We start from the raw sequence: 19,723 nt of genomic DNA on the forward strand, positions 1-19,723 counted from the left end.
GCATCTCCAACATGCTGGACAAAAGTGAGGACAGCGCACTGTGGGAAGAGGACAGTGACAAAGAGGACAGCGATGTCGACGACGACGACGAGTGAGCACTGAACATGCTACGACGAGCGCTGCAAGCGTAACAAAGCGCATGTTCTCAAAGTGCAAAGTCTCAGTCCAGTGCCCCTTTTCATTCGGTTTACTTTTGAGGTAAGCTTTTTTTATTTTCTGACCTTCTGAATTTCGGGGGTTGGACTAGAATCAAATGAGTACGGTACTACCGCTTGTCCCCACGCAAGGGGAAAATATCCTGCCACACATATTTGGTTATTAAATAAGTGCTGGAGTGTTTCCAAATGTCTGTGGGCAGGTGCTAGAGTACGCCAAGTTATGCGCCCCAGGGGCTGGAGCTTTGCACCACCAAGGGCAACCTAGTGTCACTAGATAAGATATAGAGTACCATCACTGTGGCCCGCAAGTCAACAACGGTGGCCGGCCATTTTGGTGTTATCAGCGTTGCCAGACTGCCGCTTTTGCGGCCTCGCCTCTAACACTGATGAGGTCATTTGTAAACAACACTGCCGAAGAAGCAGCAGCACGACATCTTCAGACACACTCCTGCAGCTGAAATGCTGTGAAGCGCATTATCTTAGAGTCGCATTCGAAACGACGCACGTCGCACGCAGCCGCACAGCAGGGAGGACAGGCTGAGGCTACCACAGTTGACCGACAGAAAACGCATAAACAAAATGGCGGCGCCCGTGAACCGTCGCAGTGTAAACAAGTGTCACGTGATGCGAACTGACCAATGATCACGACGGTGGCACGGAACAGTAGGAGAGAAGGGTGCTGATACTCTGTAACCTTATCTAGCGACACTAGGGCAACCATCACCCTTGTCAAATCTTCTGCTATCTCCACGGACTGCACGTGTAACGGTTCAAGGATGTTCTGGCCCTGGTTAGTCTGAAGGGGGGTTTGAAACAGCTACAGCACGAAAGTTTCCTCTCTTGTACAGTGGGGAAACGGGTGAGGGCGTGCCTTGGTGATGTGCGTGGCCTCGAGCAGGTCGCGCAGGCGTCCCTCGTTGAAGAGCTGGGGCGAGGACTGGACGTCGAAGAGGAACACCTCGGCCGCGGGCGTGGCCAGCTGCAGCAGGGTGAGGGGCCCCTGGGGCCCCAGGTTGACGCCCTCCGTGTCCAGCGCCAGCAGTCCCGGCTGGCCCAGCAGGCGGCTCACCACCGCCTCGCACTCCTTCACCTGCGGTGGAGGCAGCCACAGAGAGACGACGACGGTTGGTCATGCCTCGCTCGTCGGGCACCGCCTGAACGCAAGGCGAGCTTTGCAAAAACCTTCTACGTCCACAATTTCTGCTCACTCCACTGGCCCGAACAAAGCATAGCGGGCCACGACGACCCGCCATTTGAGGGAAACCTAAGGATGGGGGACACACCCTCCCAGAGTTGGTCTTCGCATGTCTCGCACCAACTGCACGAACAGTACAAGAGTGTCGGCACAAAGGGCAATAAAAGGAACGCTGCAAGCACCCCCGTCACTTTGGGCACAGTGATTGTGGAAAAAAGGGTGTGCTTAGAATTAAGTAAATACGGTATGCCCACACGAAGCTTTTCTGATTACGCTTTATGAGATTGCGGCGACAGGTAGCTCCCTCACAGCCGAGAAAATACGAAGCACAGTGCGATGAGCAGCACGCTTTATTTAGCACGAAGGAAGTCCCTGTCCGTCGCTTCATTCTCCTTCTTTCTGTGAGAGCCACAGTGCATCTGCCAACTTATCCAATGAGAGAGTCCCACACCGTCCACAGAGCAGCGGTGAATGCCGACACAGGTGAACACCGTCAGGATTCTCTGGCACTGGCAGTGTCCGTTGTGATGCGTCATAACCCGTTTTAAGTTGCCCACTCAAGTGAACTGCTTAAGAGCTCAAGTACCAAAAACTCGCATCCTTGGGGGGCCAAATGAGCAAAAAGCCTGCATGCACCCTGAGCATACTGTATTCTTGTGCGCATAACCTGCACCAAAAATGCGAATATTTCACTAGCTAAGTAGCGGTGTGGATAATACGAGGGGTTTTTCCTTTAGTGCAGCTTCACGGCAATGTGCGTTGTGCCGTGAAGATGACCTTGTGTACAGCAGTGAGGACTGCGGCTCAAGGGATAGCTCTAGCGAGAGCAGTGACACTGAGTGAATTGTGACTTTCGCCTTGCAGTAAGTGTATTCTACTTGCTAGATATACGCTTTTTCTGTCTACATAGTATATGATGTGTTGCTTGAGCAGTAGGTTTGGTGCAGCCTTTCCTGTATCAAATGTGCGGGCAATACGTGAGGATTTTTTTTTTCTTTTCCGGTGGGCTGAAAAGGGGGCACGGATTAAGTGCAGAGGCAAGTTATATGTGCGAAAATACAGTAATGTAATCGGCCGATAAAAAATGGCTACGCAGATAGACCACAACTGCCTGACAACGGGCAGATTTTTGTGTACCAACTGCAACACCGCGAGAGGAATAAGCAGAGCGAGCTCTGTCGTTTCCTGAACACTGTTTGAGGAAGTCGGTTGGCCATTTGGAATTCCGGCGCATCCTCTCGCGGGGACAGGCAGTACCTGACTTCGCCAGTGACACTGAGCTGCTTTCGGCTGCCACTACGACTCGTTGCATGCGTCCCGGAGCCCGTGATACAAGGCTCCCCAGCCCAGCTCACCGGGTGCCTGCTATCGCCCACTGGGCAGAGAGCACAGGGGGCCCAAGCCGCAAAGAGGCCCCCACTTCACGCTGGCAAGCTTCAGTGCCCTAGGGCTGGGTGCAGGAAAGGTCTAGCTTGCGTGCCTCGTCTGCGTGTGTGTGTCATCATCGTGCCTTTCTTTCCTCGAGGAGGCCGCTCCCAACGAAAGCGCCCCTTTCCAAAACCGACCGGCCAGTGGCGGGGTGCCACCACCACCGACCTTGGTGAGGACGCGCACGTTGCGCAGCATGTCGCCCAGGGCCTGGTCCTGCTCCCTGGCCGAGTGGACGCCGGCCATCTTGTGGTCCATGGCGGAGTTGTCGGCCACGGCCTTGAGGATGTGCGACTTGAGCCGCTGCTGGATGCTGCTGCCGCCGCCGCTGCCGCTAGAGGAGGGGGGGCCGCCCCGCTCCACCAGCGTCACCATGCTCGCCTGCACCTGTGAAGTGGTCGAACGCGCTCCTCGGGTCACGCGCTCTGCCTGCAGCTCTCCTCCTCACTCATTCCTCATTCCCTGCTCACCTGGAAGCGGTGGGTGTTCATGCGCAGGAAGGCGGACAGGTCCTGGGGGCTCTGCACCATGCGGGCGTAGGTGTCGCGGCTGAAGCGGGCCGTCAGGTGGCCGTACAGGGCCTCCAGGCTGGCCGAGCCCCCCCGCGACCGCAGGAAGGCCTCGAAGATGCCCGTCAGCTGGTCCCGCAGCCCCGCGTCCACCTCCTCCTCCTCCGCCACCTGCTGGGGCCCCCACCCGGGCAGCAGAGGAGCTTAGGCTGGGTTGTGCCAAGAACGTGCGCTCCCCGTTGTTGTTCTGACCAGGCTCTTTGCGCTCACGTGTGTGATCTCGCTGGTGTCACAAAGGTTCCCATTTTTACATCTCAACAGCCAACTTGAAATCCTGTAGCATGGACCTGTCAGCAGTGTCCTGGATGGGCTTCGTGACAAGCCTCCACCACACCCAGCTGCAGTGCACTTTCTCTCAATGTTCATCCTACAGTCGAAAATCGCAATTCCATTTAGCTTCAACTGCACACCTCCCACTTCAATTGCATTGAAAATACCGCAGCCAGCGCTAATTACGGGGGCAGAACTGCGGCAACCTTTCACGCAGCGCACACTGCATTTGTTTACCCTTGCCTGGCAGCTCAACAATTTTGTAGACCGTGCTAACAGGTGGCTTGCTTCGCTTCTCGGCTAATAGACACAATGATATTCACGCAGAACATTCCCCATATTTGGTTCTGCAGGCGTAGAAAATATCAATTTCCTTACTTCAGAGCAGCTTTTGCCCCATGAACCCGAATGCCATCAAGGTCAAAACAGTCACTAAACATCAAACCCCACGATTTCTGTCGACAACACATCATGCTGTGCCCTCTGCCACCGAACCTCAACGCTGAAATGAAGAGCTTGTGTCCCATTTCCACTAAATCCAGCAGAGCACGCTTAAGTTTGATGCGCTTTTTGAATTACAGTGGCTCCTCTTAGGTCCACAATACTGCTGATCTGCGGGTTACCTTTTACGGGTGCCTGCCTGAAATTGTAAATCCTTGGCTGCAGCGAAAACTTCGTTGAGCCGAAGTTTGTTACAGTGGGGTTCAACTGCAGCTTCTTTCAACTTACTCGTGAAGGAGAACAGTTTGGACCTTTCCCAACCTACCGTATTTACCCGATTCTAACGCGCCCCCGATTCTAACGCGCACCCGATTTTCCTGGCAAAAAAATCGAAAAAGCTTGCACCTCCGATTGTACGCGCACAGGGCTTTGTGACCCAGACAAACGAATGCGAGAAAAACGGGCGATTTATTTCCCCAAGTAATCTCACTCATCTCGCTCCTCGTCGCTCTCCGCTGACCACAACATCTCGGCCTCGGTGCCTTCAAGCGCGTTCGCGATGCCACACTTCTGAACGAACGTTCAACCATGGTCGATGGGATCATGGCCCACGCTTCACCATGATCCCTCTCCAAAGGTGCACGCTTCAGCCGACCGCTCGTTTTGAACGCGTGGGAGCTGCTGCTGCCATTACTGTTATCAAGCGCGCAAGTGAAACGATTTGACGATTTGTGTGAACGCCGATAGAAAAGCCTGGGTGCCTAGGCTTGCTGCGTCCGAAAAATCGTTGCTAAACGCTTTGGCGCCATCTTAAGATGGCGATGGCGATGGGTGGGACGAAATTTCCGCTGTTTCGGCATCTTCGGTTTTGTATCCGATTCTAATGCGCATGCGATTTTTCAGTCTATTTTTTCGGAAAAAAAGTGCGCGTTAGAATCGGGTAAATACGGTATATACTATGTTAATGAGGTCGAAAAATGGTCGCTACTGTAGGGATTTGATTTGATTGTGTTGCATATTCTGCGCCGACGTCACCATTGCGTGGCGCGCACGGTTACGTGCGCATCTTTCTTTGTGTCGTGGCGGCAGCTATCGCCGCTCCTCTCCCTCGTCCCCCTTTCTCTCTTACGTTCGAACCAAATATAAGCGAGCCTGGCTTTGACAATAAGTCGACGTTCTGCTCTCATGCTCACCGGCGTAAGCTCTGTTCTTCGGCGCGCCTTTGTGCGGCCCGTGGGATGCAACAGTGGCGACGAGGACTGAAGACGCGATAGTCGCGAAAAAGGAACCCGAAGACCGCACCACGCCGTTGGACGACATGGCCCATCTCAAGCTACCAGACTTCGACGAAAGCAAAGATAAGTGGAAACCGTACCTTATCAAGGTTGAAGCTTACTTCGAAGCGAACGCCGTTGAGAATTCAGCAAAAAAGAGAGCATTACTTGTGGCGGCATTGAGCACCCACACGGTACAGACTTTGGCAGGGAAAGTAGCACCGCGCACGCCAAATTCCTTGACTTATGAAGAAGCAGTGGCCACGCTCAACGAGTATTATGACCCAAAAAAGAACGAAATTTCCGAAAGCTACAAATTTTTCAACCGGTGCCAAGCTGAAGGGGAGCCGATGCATGCCTTTTTGGTGGAAATTCGGCGGATAGCTGATAACTGCAACTTCGGAGGCACTCTGGACCAGATGCTACGGGACCGCATTGTTTGCGGCGTACGTTCTAGTGCGTTGCAGAAACAGCTATTGTCAAAAAAGGACTTAACGCTGGAAGAAGCAGAGGCTATAGCAATGGCAGCCGAGGCCGCAGAAACAGATGTAAAAAACATGAACGCGGAGGACACACCACTACTAAAAGTAGATGCGTCTAGAAAAATGTACCCACAAGGGGAACGGAAGACTTCTCAAGTCGAAAGCTGTGGTAGATGCGGTAGTGGAAAGCACGATGATGACGGTTGTCCCTGGGCCAGGTCACGGTGTTATCAGTGTAAACGTAAAGGGCACCTTGCACGAAAGTGCCGAAGCCGTGCGCAGTATGCAAACGACTCCAGAGCGGTGCGAACCAACACGTTGACTGTCACAGAAGGATCCTCTAATGAGGAAATGGAAACAGCCCATATCTGGACACTAGCGTCTAAAAGGAAGAACGTTCTGGAGCCCCCGATTCGCCGAGTATTCACGTGGGGAGGCATTGAATTGCCAATGGAGGTAGACACCGGGTCACCAATTTGCGTCATTTCTCGCGAACTTTATGAGAAGCACCGCAGGCAGTGGCCAAGTCTGAGAGCCTCCAATATCAAGCTTTCCTGCTACGTAGGCCGCCTACCTGTCCTGGGAGAACTTCAGTTACGCGTCCACTACGAAGGGGTGTCCGTGGACTGTTTGCCGACTGTGTTGGACTGTGCGGGGCCAAGCTTGTGCGGCCGTGATTTGCTTCGTTTACTTGACAACGCAGGAGCTCCAATATTGCAGGTAGCAGCACGGGACGTCTTTCCGGAAGACCACGAAAGCAGCTACCGCATCAACAGCATCTTCGAGGACTACCAGGACGTCTTTTCTGCCGACCTGGGCCTTATCGAGGGAACCCCCGCCAGCCTGCACCTAAAAGAGGGCGCCATTCCAAAATTCTGTAAGCCACGGCCCCTTCCCTACGCTTTGCGCGATAAAGTAACGCAAGAGCTGGACAGGCTGGTTTCAATAGGAGTGTTGTCACCCGTAAAGCATTCCGATTGGGCAACGCCAATTGTGGTGGTGTTAAAGAAAGACGGCACTGTCAGAATTTGCGGGGATTTTAAAGCCACCTTGAACCCAGCTTGTGCCACTGAGCAATACCCGTTGCCCGTGATTGAGGACATGTTTGCTCGCTTAAGCGATGGTGACTGTTTTAGCACTCTTGACCTGCGCGGCGCATACAACCAAGTACCACTCGACGAAGCGGCAAGAAAAGTCTGCGTCATTAACACGCACAGAGGCCTGTTTTGCTTTAATAGGCTGCCATTCGGAATAGCATCCGCCCCGGCAATCTTTCAAAGAAAGATGGATGAGGTGCTGGCAGGCCTGCCGGGCGTGCAAGCTTATCTAGACGACGTGCTTGTGTCGGAGAGAAGGAATGATAATGGCGAGCGACTAAGAAACGTCCTGCAGCGCTTCCGCGAATGGGGAATAAAGCTCAGATTTGATAAGTGCGAATTGCACAGACCGTCTGTGACATATCTTGGGCACCGAATCGACCGAGAGGGTCTTCACCCGACAGAAAAGAACGTCGACGCTATTGTTGAGGCACCGAGTCCGCGCAATGTTACCGAACTGCGCTCGTTTCTTGGAATGCTGACGTTTTACGCGAAGTTCCTGCCTAGCATGTCAACTACGCTTTTCCCTTTATATCAGCTGCTGGAAAAGAATGCGCGCTGGAACTGGAAGGAGCAGCAGGAAGCTGCTTTTACAGCTGCCAAGAAAAGGCTTAAAGATGCCCAAGTTCTCGTGCCTTTCGATCCAAACAAAGAGTTGAAGTTGGAATGTGACGCATCCCCCCACGGTGTCGGGGCAGCTCTGTTCCACACAGTAGGCTATGTTTATAAACCCATTGGATTCCGTTCCAGAACATTGACACAAGCTGAGCGGAACTATTCTCAACTAGAACAAGAGGCGCTGGCGCTCATTTTTGGCGTAACAAAATTTCGTGACTACCTTCTAGGGCGAGAGTTCATGCTGGTGACCGACCACCAGCCACTTCTGGGCCTGCTGAGACCGGACCGCCAGACACCAACGATGGCCGCCGCCCGAATCCAACGGTGGGCACTTTGCCTCGGGGCCTACCAATACAAGCTTCAGTACACTCCAGGGAGGCAGATGTTCAACTCCGACACCCTGAGCCGTCTACCCCGGCGAGTTCCGGAACCTGTCCCGGATGATGAACCGGCCGAATACGTTCTGTCCCTGGAAACACTGGACGAAGGGGGAGTGACCACACGTGAGCTGAAGGTTTTGACTGCCACTGACCCTGTCCGGTCCTGTCTGAGGTTAAACGTTATACACTGAACGGGTGGCCTAAAACAAAAGACTCCTTGCCCCATTTGGTCCTGCCATACTTTGACCGGAAGTTGGAGTTGTCAGTGGCGCATGAGCTACTCTACTGGGGAAACCGGGTAGTAGTACCGGAAGAGGTTCGTACTCGAGTGTTACGTCTACTGCACGACACGCACCAGGAATCGTCTGCTATGAAAGCTGTTGCACGTTCGCTGTTTTGGTGGCCAGGGCTGGATAGATATATAGAGAAAATATCGGCTTCGTGTCAAACCTGCATCCAGAACCTACCGATGCCTACAGCAGCGCCACCAGTCAGCTGGCCAGCGACAAATGAGAGATGGTCTCGTGTTCACGTGGATTTTGCGGGCCCAATCGCAGGAAAAATGATTCTGGTGGTGGTCGACACGCATACAAAATGGGTCGAAGCCATACCGCTGGTGCACGCTAACAGTGAAACCACGGTAAACTGCCTGCGTACTATTTTTAGCAGGTTTGGTGTCCCACGAACCTTAGTTTCTGATAATGGGCCACAATTTACCAGCCAGGAATTCGAGACATTTGCAAAGAACAACAAAATAGTGCATCTAAGGTGCGCCCCCTACCACCCCCAGTCGAATGGAGCTGCAGAAAGAGTAGTGCGAACTATAAAGGAGGGGCTTCGAAAAATGAAAGGAGGGAAGATGGAGGACAATCTAGTGCGACTCTTGTTCAACTACCGGAGAACTCCACAGAAAAATGGAAAGTCACCAGCAGAGATGCTTCTCGGTTACCAAATACGGTCCCGTCTCGACTCGTGTTTTCCTCCTACTCTTGCAGAGCCGTCGCAGGGTCAAGACGACTGGACCTTGCTACCAGAGACCAGTGTTTACGTGCGGAACTATGGTAGCGGTGACAAGTGGATACCGGGACAGGTAAAGACTGCGTCCGGGTCCAGGATGGCTACCGTGGAAACTTCGGGAGGACTGGCCCAGCGACATGCCGATCAAGTGCACTTGCAACGCAACGATACATTGGAGCAGCAGCAACAGCTTGACCGTGTGATCGAGCAACGACTGGCATCCAGCCCGCCAACGACAGCAGAAGAGGGTGATCCGGCAACCAACACGCCTCGGTGCGCAGACTCTCCGGTACGGGTACCCGGCGTCACCTCCCCACCTCAACCTACGACCAAATCAGCCCCAACGGACAACACTGCAAGAAGCCCCCAACAAGTCCTCAGACGTTCTACGAGAACACGCCGACCGGTGGAGCGTTTCCAATTTTAAGGAGAAAGAAGTGTTGCATATTCTGCGCCGACGTCACCATTGCGTGGCGCGCACGGTTACGTGCGCATCTTTCTTTGTGTCGCGGCGGCAGCTATCGCCGCTCCTCTCCCTCGTCCCCCTTTCTCTCTTACGTTCGAACCAAATATAAGCGAGCCTGGCTTTGACAATAAATCGACGTTCTGCTCTCATGCTGACCGGCGTAAGCTCTGTTCTTCGGCGCGCCTTTGTGCGGCCCGTGGGATGCAACAGATTGATTGATTGATTGTAGGATTTAATGAGCCAACGCAATGCAGGCGATGAGGTGCACTCTAGTGGAGGGCTCCGGATTGATTTTCTCGTTCACACGGGCGTTTTCGCTTTTAGTCTCAATCAGAAACGCGGCCGCCGCCACCGGAAATCGAACCCGCCTTCTCGTGCTCAGCAGCACAAGCTACTGTAGGGATTTGTGCTAAAATTGCAGTCAAAGATGGAACGAGGTCCCTGCAGAGCCAATTCCTATGTCGAGGTGTGAGCGTTATGCGGCACATTATGGCTCTTTTTTTTTTTGTTGTTATATAAGCAACCTCCTGATGATGTCAAAAACTTTTCGTGGCGCAACCTCAAGCATCCACTTGGGAAGACCGCCAGGGTGCATTGCGTGCCCCTTGGTCGCCTTCTAGAATAAATGGCTTGGGTAGCCAACTGAACAGAGCCTCGAAATCTGAGCTTAGTCAGTTGTAATCTGGTGAGACGTAAAGGGAGCATATCATTACAGTCTGTTCAAACTTATTATTAATTGGTTATTAAGGGGGGCATGGCTCTTATAACTATTTCTTCTAATTTTTAAGTAAACTCTGTGAAACGCGTCAGTCTTGCTGCTTTTTCCCCACTGATTTCAAATGTGGCATTGTTTTTTTTTCAGTTGGTCAATTAGTTCCCGAGATAACTACAGATAATTAGCCATTTTTGGATGAACAATATGCCAAGTAGTGTTAGTCGTAGCACTGCAGTCTTTACATTTTCCAACAGTATGAATACTGGTGAGTGCAATAAGCGAATTGGTTTTTTGCTGCACTGCTTGGAACTAATTTTACAGCTTATTAAACTTTGGTGGCACCAGTGGCAAGGAACCATTTTGAGTACCCATTTCAAACACCAAAGTTTAATGAGCTGTAAAATTATTTTCAAGCGGTGCAACAAAAAACCGATTCTCTTATTGCACTCACAAGTGTTCATAGTGTTGGAAATTGTAAAGACTACAGTTCTACGACCAACACTATTTGGCATATTGTTCATCCAAAAATGGCTAATTATGTGTAATTATCTGCCCCTCTAATTATCTGCCCCTCTTCAGGGATCTGAGAGAGGGGACAGGGAGAGCAGTGAAGTGGGTCAGGTAGCAGAGCTGGCAGACAGTCTGGTCCCACAGCTCTCAGCGACTGCTGCAGAGGGGCCCCTCAAGTGCACGGCCCACCTTGATGACGGCGTCCCCGTGGGCGGCATTCTGCAGGACGCTCCGCAGCACCACGTGCTCCTCCTTCACCACAAACACGTCCGAGTGCTTGGCCAGGAAGTCGCGGAACTCCCTGCGCACCACGGGAAAGCAGGCCAGCTCAGAGGGCACGCCAGAAAAAACCCCCATGCCGGGCCTCTGGGTGCCTAAGGGGAACTTTCCCCCCCCTCCCCCCGTTCTTGTGGAAAGAGTGGCAAAATACAGAGGTTCAACTTCGCCTGCAGCCCCTGGTGGGCAGAGCAGTTTTCCCTCAGGTGCTCCACAGCAGGAGGTACCGTGTTTTTGCACGTATAAGCTGCCCCTACGTATAATCCACACCCCCACTTTCAGCCCACCGGAAAAGAAAAAAAAACTTGCGTATTGCCCGAACATGATACAGGAAAGGCTGCACCAAAGCTACTGCTCAAGCAACACATCACATACCATGTAAACAGAAAAAGCGTATATTTAGCAAGTAAAATACACTGACTGCAAGATGAAAGTCACAATTCACTCATAAAATTTAGTTAGAGTGCCCCTTGTTTTTTCTTTCTTGTCCTTGTATGTATTGCGCAATTGCTTTGCTGCGTAGGAGCTTCACAGCACAACGCACATTGCCGTGAAGCTGCACTCAAGGAAAAACCCCGTGTATTATCCGCACCCCTGCTTTGCTACTGAAATTTTCGCATTTTTTGGTGCGGGTTATACGCGCGAAAATACGGTACGCACCCGGCTAACCTTGCCAACAACTTCCCAAAGGTGCCCGCTTCATGCAATCCAAGGGAGGCCAACGGCCATGCCAACGGCACTAGAGGTGCGCCAACATGGCACACAAAGCCAAGCCAAGCTACTTACTGCAAATCACACATCTTCAAATAGGAATAGCAAAAAGGGACTGCAAATTACAGTGAAGATTTCCAAAAACAAATGTACTTTGCTTTTTTGCTTACACTGGTTGCAAAACTTGGAAACAAGAAGAAAGCCAGCTTGTGTAAAAATGTGAGGCCGCAGTACAACAAGCCAACAGGATGCAGAGTAGGTGACACACACAGCACTGACTGACCACCAAGTTTCATTGTTTGCAGGCGCCCTAAATGCACATCTGCGTGTGCGCGTGTCTCCTGCTCTGCGTCTGCGCCGTTTCCTCACGTTTTAGCACGCACCAACCAGCCCACTTGCTAACAACTTAGTTGATCAACACACAGCGCATCTGAGTGCCATGTACAAGTGCCTTGTAATAAAATGGAACAAAAAGATTAAGACAAGATGGCATGGCAGGGGAACAAATATTGGCCATGAATTTTCATAATAAAATGTGGGTTCCTATGTACCATATGTGAACACAGCACGCGCTATGAAAAATGCACTGCATTACAGGTCGGTTGCACATTTTGGCCTACTTTGAAGGCCAATATAAAAAAAGCCATCTTCCATTTTCATCCAACTTTCACAATTAAAGCCAACACTGTTCTCTATCACTGCAGGCTTGAAAAACATGTTGTGGTTGTGTAGCTATAAAGCATTACATATGACCTTGTAGTAGCATTGCTGGGATGTACTAGAGTGGTCTGTAGTGAAATTCTGACTATAACGCACGGCGGGAAATAGCCCGTACAGCTAAAAATTACGCAAAAGAAAGCTATGGCTGTTGTATGCCTACATGTGATCATCCAGAAACATACACCCATCCTTTATGGCCCATAGAAATATTTGCTAGTCTGCCGTCCCCCCGCCCATATAGTTAATACTACTGCCCCCGCCTCTATCTGGTGCACGCACAGCGCTGCGCAGGGGGCGCTGCGAGCAATCGGGGCCGCCGAAGAGAGAGCGGCGGCCGGCCCGCGTCGCACGCGCACGGAGAGCGGGCGCGCATCGAGGTTTGTTCAGCAGCTCACAACAGCAGCTCACAATTGAAACTATTATAAGCCCCTTTCATTTGACGGCCCCATTTTTTTTCGCCTAGTTGTGGCCACTGAATTTTGCGAGTGAGTCATCAAACTGACACCCCAGCAACGAGCGTAGCCGTTTCGCTACCGCAAAGTTAAATGAGTGGTGACACGAAACTTCAAGGCTGAGATACCTATGTAAAATGCTTCCTTTTTATCATGAGATACCTCCCAGCAAGTTTCAACAGTAGCCGTTCAGTACAACATATTTTAAATCCATCCTAATCTCTGCCCGCACCAGAATGGCCAGGGCGGGCCAGCATGACATCATCTGATACTCGCACCAAACTATCCCAAACTGTCGACGTCGGAGCTCCCGTGACGTAGCCGACGCGCTGGTTGCGGTTGGCGCGATGAAAAACACTTCATGGTTTTGAGCCTGACGTCATGCTGCCCGGGCGCGCGGGGATTGTGATAACCTCGGCCGGTCTGGGCGAGCGCACGCGCTCGCTCGCGCACGCGTCCAGACCGGCAGGGGTGCGACAACAATGGTGACGTCAGGTGCTACCTCCAGTCATGGCGGCCGCTCGCCGTTCGTTTTGTCGAAATCGAAAGTGACACGAATAAACGATGCCGTAAATGATTTTTTACGCTGCGATCGGCCGTCTAATGTGCCATTCTCTGATTAGTGGGCTAATAGGAACCCAACGAAAATTTCGTGTCAGTACTCCTTTAAGGCAGCGAGACCACGTTCACAAGAGCCCTGCGGCGCCAGACGCAGCGTTTCTTCCGCACCATCCCCAAACGTCACCTAGACGGCTGCTGACAAGAAAAGAGGGAAGGCTTGAATGATATGCTTTAGCAGCACGAACCCGCGGGGGTTCTTGCAATGCCATCAGAGTAGAGAAGGTCCGAACACTTGATGATGATGATGATGTCCTCAAATATTTCGGCACGTACCCACAAGGGGGGATTGGCCGAACAGTTTTTCCCCTTGGTTTCAAACACAAGTTCTTCTTTCTTCCTTTCCCCGCTTCGATCAAAACGAACCCGTGCACTGAAGAATGCAAGCGCAGTCACTGATTTGCAGCCTGATTTTATTGAAAAAATAGCGCGCCCCTCAAGTGTGGGAATTTTTTCAAATCGTGGAACTCACGAAAGTTACAGAAGCGAAAAATAAAAGGCTTGCTCGTTGTACCCCATTTTCTGTCGCCTTGAAATATCTGTTGGCTGAAAGTGCTAAAAGAACTTCGTATGCATGCGCACACGTATTTTTTTATGTGACCGTATTATGATCCTCTAGTGTCGTGTGCCCCGTCCCCGTGTGGCAGTTGTAATGAGGTAGAGCGGGATGTATTAGTAATGAACGGCGGACAATGCCCCATAACGGTCACGTGCTATCGCACATCGCCATGTTGCTGGCACGTGTAGAAGCAGCCGCTCGGGCCAGAGTAACTCTGGCTCGGGCTGCGGGGCTTCGGTTCTGATTGTCGGCTCCCTGTCCGGTTCGGTACCCCGGCTACACTAGGGTCCGAATGTCATTTGAACCAGATGTCATTTGACTCAAATGGGTCGCTTCGAATGCCATTAAAAATCCGCCGTGCTACACTACAATTTCGACGGAATTCGAAAGCTTTCACAATTGCTCACCGTGCTGTAGTGGCGCTGTTGTCGCCCCGTTCCGTTTTCGTACAATAATACAACAATCAAATTTAGGAGCAGTATAAGGCAGGAAAATGATATCCAGTTGGAAGAGACACCAGTTTTGACTCTAATGTGGTGGCTGTTTGCGTAGTTTCATTTTTTTTTTTGGCAGCTGACCCACCGTTTTTGAGAGTATAAAAATTAGATATGTTGATTTCATATTTTAAGCAAATCAACAGTGAACAAAGTTCAACAAACAAAAATATTTTGTTTCTTTAACGAACGGAAGTATTATATTTTGTATTGCCGATCGAAGATGCTGGTGCGAGAGTGCTAGAAATGGCATTCGAAATCCGAAATTTCTCTCTCGGTGCTCATTCGGCTCGAATGTCATTTGAGCCGAATGACATTTCAAAACCTAGTGTAGCAGCACAACTTAGAATTTGAGACAAATTACATTTGGTTCAAATGACATTCGGACGCTAGTGTAGCAGGGGTATTAAAGAACCCATTTATTTGGCTAATCTGTTTTGGCGACACAAACGAAGAGATGACGAAAAGGCATGGGCGCAGTGAAAATCGGTTGATTGATTGTGGAATTTAATGCACCGACGCTGCACAGGCGATGATGCGCGCCGTAGTGGATGGCTCCGGATTAATTTTGACCACATGGAGGGGGATGGATCTCTTAAACACTCAAATTTCCTCTCGACCAAATTTATTTTTAATGTGAGTACCACCAAATCAGCTGGGACACGAGTGGTGGCCCCGTGAAACGCTTCGTTAATCAGTCAGAAGCGTTGCAAAAAATTGGGCCCGTCTCCCCGCGAGGGGGACTCGAGTAAATGCGTCGCATAGGGGGTGGGTGTATTGCGTTAACGTTTAGTGTTTGGTGAGTTGGTGGTAGTGAATGCGTTGTATAGCTTCTTGACGTAGTTTGAATGAGTCAAGGATATAAGGCGCGTTCGTAGCCTCCCATTATGTGCCGGCTTTGTGGCGCAGTGGGTAGAGCACCATGTACATTGCGTTCCGCCCGCAGGGTCGAGGGATCGAAGCCAGGCGCCGGAGTGTATTTTTTTTTATACAGTGTAGGAGGAGGGGTGCGGACAACGACGGTTCGGACTACGACGGACGTCAACGCGGGTGATATCGTGAGTTACTGAAATGCTCTGCATTTAAAAGCTCCGCCGCAGACCACGCTTCACCTGCCGGCGGATCGCGTAAACAGCCATGACGCGCCTGTGACGCTCCAGCCGAGAGAGGCTTCTTCCTCTGGCCAGCCGCGCAGCTGGAGTAGCTAAAGAACGGATCGAGCTTGTGGCGAACGCTTCCCATGCGCGCGTAGAGCTTGCGCGCAGGCTTGCTCCTGAACTGCTGACGTCCGGCCGCTCGCTTGCTGGCTGCAACGTCATTTCCCGCTCTCCTCGATTTCGGTCTCAAAATCGCCGATTTTTGCTGACCGCTTGCGACGTCCACGCGCGTATTTCAGCACTCGTATTTTGCATCTTGCTTTCTTTTTCAGCAGACTATAAGGAAATAGTGTTTTCAAGTGGTCGAAATTTTGGCTGCGTTCCAATTTGCGGACAGCTTGGTAGACAGGCTACGAAGCAGTCTCAGGCATCTGAAAGAAGCAGAATAGGAATGGCGCAGCGGTCACCAACGCAGACGACAACTTTGTAGCAGACATGTTGAGAAACGCAAGTCGCAGGCTTCGTAAATAACATTACCGTTATTATTACAAACATTATGTTATTTAAAAACTAAAAATCATCTTTACCACTAGTAAATTATACTAAATATTTCAATAAAATAACAAGTTAACTTGTCACAACATTAGTACAAAAAATGGTGGCCCTGGCGTGGTGCGTTTTAATTTCCCTTTCAGACAGCTTCGTTGCCGTCTTCGGGGACAGCCCACCATGTTATGCACAGTTTCAATTCTAACGAAGCAGTCAACGAAGAGTGCTTCGAGGAGACGGCATCAAAGTCAGACACGATGCAGGCTACCTCCCTGCCTAAACTAATAAGTGACGCCAGCGCCACCTTTTTGCATATTATTGTTGGAACAAAGGCACTTGTTCTTTTATTGAATATTTAGTATTGTTTACTAGTGGTGAAGATGACTTTGTTTAATTTTTAAATCACGCAGTGTTTGTAATGATAACGGTAATATTATTCACGAAACCTGTGACTTGCGTTACTCAAAGGGGCCCTGAAAGGCATTTTGAGCACACTAAATGAACTAGCGCAATCGCTAGATTGGGTCGCCAACGTCACCTGTGCCAAGTATTACTCTTTTACGCGCAGCGGAAAGCTCACACTTTTGTTGCAAAGTTTGCCGCTTTTTTCTCACCCTTTCCTTCGTGTTTTTGGACGCCGCCATCTTCACATGTCTACATCATCGATTCCCAGATGTTCGTCATGAGCTAGACATCCTGCTATTGGGCGGCTTTTTCACGCACTTCCGGCAAAGAGATGAGTCGTCTGCTCAGCGTCGGCTCGCCGGCTGATCTGCCAGCGGAGTGCCGGAGTGCTTTGACATTTTACGACAAACGAAACAAGTGTAAACAAACGCTTAACCGTTTGTATTGAATGCAACACGGCCATAACACGACGTGGATTTTATCTTACGTGAGTACGTACCATAAAGAAAGTCCCGTGGCACTTCTTTGGTGCAATCGCAGAGAACGCCCTGAGCCGAATGCCCGGGTTTGACGCGTACATTTTATTCAACTTCAAAACAATCCAGAGATGCGTTTCGAACGAACGCAACGTCACAACATGCGTTGCAAGTCTGAACCGCGATTGACAGACGATGAGTTGCCTCCTCCTGCCCGTCGTAAATTCGGCACTCACCTCACACCCGGTTTGCGGGGACGAGCAGCAAGTCACAACTCTGGCGCGCAAGCGAGAAGGCTTTTAGCCAGGCACACTGCACATACCCCATGCGAGGTTGAGTGGTACGTCGTTCGAGAAAGATAATCCAGACCATGGGAAGCACTATCCACCCGCAGAAGTACAATGTCGCATTTCATCGCGAAACGAACGCGTCCACAACACACAGGAGGCGATGCACACACACACACACAGCTTCGGTCGCTGCATTGGCTTAGCTGCAAGCTTCGTTCGGACAATCAGCGATGCTACGACGATACAGAGCTGCGTGAGGACGACGTGCTAGCCACTTCACGTATTTAAAAACACAGGGGCAAAGAACTAGGTTCATCGGAAGCAAAAAATCTTTCCTCCATTATAGTGCCTGAAATATACTGGCTAGTGTGCCGAGGGCGGGCTCCAGGCCGGCGCCGGTAGCGATGTACGCGGCCGTCTGCCGCTTGGGGCGCTGCCGTGCGGGAGTGTGCGCGTTCATCCGGCCCGAGCAGATCGCGCGGTACCTCCGAGCTGCGTAGCAGACGGCAGCGGCAGAACTTTCCATTCCCGCTTGCGACGAAAGCGAGCGAAAGCGACGGGAATTCTGTCGCGCAACCAAAATTTGTCCCGACCATTCGACAAAAACGATCGTCGCGCGACAAAAGCGACGGAATTCCTGCCGCTCTCACTCGCTTTCGTCGCAAGTGCGAACGGGCCTTTATGCGCAATCTCCGCCCCACATAAAACAAGCTCTTGCTTGTCGCCTGAGCATACGGTTGATATCTGACTACGTTACACTGTGCTTGCCAGTGTATTTAAACGATGTCACTAGGTTTGAAACGTACGCGCTCGGCGTGCAGCTTTGTAAACGCAAGCGGTTTCACATACGCACGCTATTTTGCTGCTAATAGAGTTTTAGTACAGCGTTTATGGCCTTTGCATACGCTAAACGCTAACTTTTTGCGTCCCGCTACGTGACACCGCGATGGGAGTTTTAGTAGAGCGTCTCATCAGTTTTGCGTAGCGACACACTAATGCATACGGCGCCATCTGTCAAATGTTTTCCGAAATGTCTCGCCGGCTGATCTGCTAGCGGAGTGCCGGAGTGTTTGGACATTTTACGACTATCCAAACAAGTGCAAACAAACGCTTTCCCGTCAGTGTTGAATGCAACACATGGGTGCAGCTTGTCTGAACACGGGTTCTCGCTGATCGAGTGCAGCGTTGGTTTGCTCTTCGCCTTCACGTTCATCGCCGCTGATAAAGCGATCCGATCCGGCGCGTTTTGTGCACGGGTTCTGTGTCGGTTGAAAATGTCTTTTTTCACATGCCGCCGGTAGTAGGAATTACAACCACCGCAAAATAACACCCGGCACCAGCGGGGCCACATCTGAGACCGCGCTTTTTGGATAAACAGTGCGCGGTGCACCAAAGGGAACGAGCGCACGATTCTCCCCACGCGGCTGCGAGTTCGCCGCCGATACCAACTGCAGCTACGTTCACCGCGAAAGGGCAAGGCCAGGCCGCACACATGCGGCCAGGTCATTCGTTCGCTTTTCCAGCCTGTGTCCATGGTGTCTACAGAGATGAAAAAGCCGAAAGATCTGGCCCGTAGCAGACGGCAGTCTGTGGGAGCGCAATAGCGGAAGTACGTCACCGCTGAGGAGCGGAGCATCATGGGAGGGGAGGCCAACAGCGAAGAAACAGTTGAAAGGAGGAGGAAATACGGCGCGACGATAATTCGCGGTTTTTGATTTACGATTTCTCAGCTAATACTCATCGCTTTAACAAAATTCTTGCAGGAGGAGATTGCTAATACATTGCTTTATTTGGTTACATGCACATCCATGCATCGGCGGAAGGCATTTCAGGACCCCTTCAACGTGTCTGCTACGACTCCTACGAGACTGTCTGCGTTGGTGTTGCGTTAGGAACCGCGGCCACCGCGGCGCCGTTACAATTTTATTCCTTTAGACATCTAGTTAGACTGTTTCGTAAGCGGTCTACCAAGCTGTCCGCGAATTGGAACGCAGCCCTAGACAGGAAGGTAGCCTGCACAGTCGCCGACTTCGATGCTGTCTCTTCCAAGCAGTCTTCGTTGACTGGTTCGTTGGAATTAGAACAGGGCGTAACATGGCAGAATGTCCGCGAAGACGTAAACTAAGCCGTCTACAGGGGCAATTGGAACGCACACTGCGAGTGCAGTTTAAGAAGCGCCGAAATCTCGAAAACACGGGGGAGTTTTCGTCTTCACGAGAAAACTGTAAAATCGGCTGAAGCCGCCCAGACCGAGGAAGGCAGCAGCACACCGTCCGCAGCACTGTTCCCCGCCCTGGCCGGCAGCGGTACGCCGCAACGCGGTTTACTCTCAAAGTTTGAATGCTCTTATGTCTTTCGCGCAAGCCTTTATGAAGCCCGAACCCGACCCGGGCCCGTAACACCTCCTGTCGTCTCAAGTCCAGGCCCGGCCCGGACCCGGTGAGCCTACAGGGATG

At 51.3% G+C, this 19,723-nt stretch overlaps 2 protein-coding genes and 1 pseudogene across 4 annotated transcripts in view; 2 read left to right on the forward strand and 1 right to left on the reverse strand.

The window, feature by feature from the left end:
- Positions 1-19,723, reverse strand: part of Egl (Egl_like_exo domain-containing protein) — a 65,034-nt gene that overhangs the window by 22,235 nt on the left and 23,076 nt on the right. The window contains exons 2-5 of one of the 2 annotated variants that reach the window (XM_077689067.1): positions 10,810-10,921; positions 3,252-3,461; positions 2,950-3,168; positions 1,030-1,248 (exon numbers count right to left, since the gene is read on the reverse strand). In XM_077689067.1, the coding sequence (XP_077545193.1) occupies positions 1,030-1,248; positions 2,950-3,168; positions 3,252-3,461; positions 10,810-10,921 (760 nt within the window). Of the gene's footprint in view, positions 1-1,029; positions 1,249-2,949; positions 3,169-3,251; positions 3,465-10,809; positions 10,922-19,723 lie in introns of both variants that reach the window. The other variant, XM_077689066.1, reaches the window with a different exon arrangement.
- On the forward strand, positions 5,010-7,529 carry LOC144158028 (uncharacterized). Its single transcript, XM_077688712.1, has 2 exons — positions 5,010-6,694; positions 7,453-7,529. Exons 1-2 carry the CDS (start codon positions 5,380-5,382, stop codon positions 7,527-7,529), a joined length of 1,392 nt encoding a protein of 463 aa, XP_077544838.1. The 5' UTR covers positions 5,010-5,379.
- LOC144158281 (uncharacterized) lies at positions 6,582-9,563 on the forward strand (annotated as a pseudogene). Its single transcript, XR_013320006.1, has 3 exons — positions 6,582-6,694; positions 7,760-8,035; positions 8,908-9,563. The product of XR_013320006.1 is annotated as an uncharacterized LOC144158281 (transcript).

This window comes from Haemaphysalis longicornis, unplaced genomic scaffold (genome assembly GCF_048455015.1).
Source record: "Haemaphysalis longicornis isolate Haplotype H1 unplaced genomic scaffold, Haemaphysalis longicornis Haplotype H1 scaffold_10, whole genome shotgun sequence".
NCBI classification, from domain to species: Eukaryota; Metazoa; Arthropoda; class Arachnida; order Ixodida; family Ixodidae; genus Haemaphysalis; species Haemaphysalis longicornis.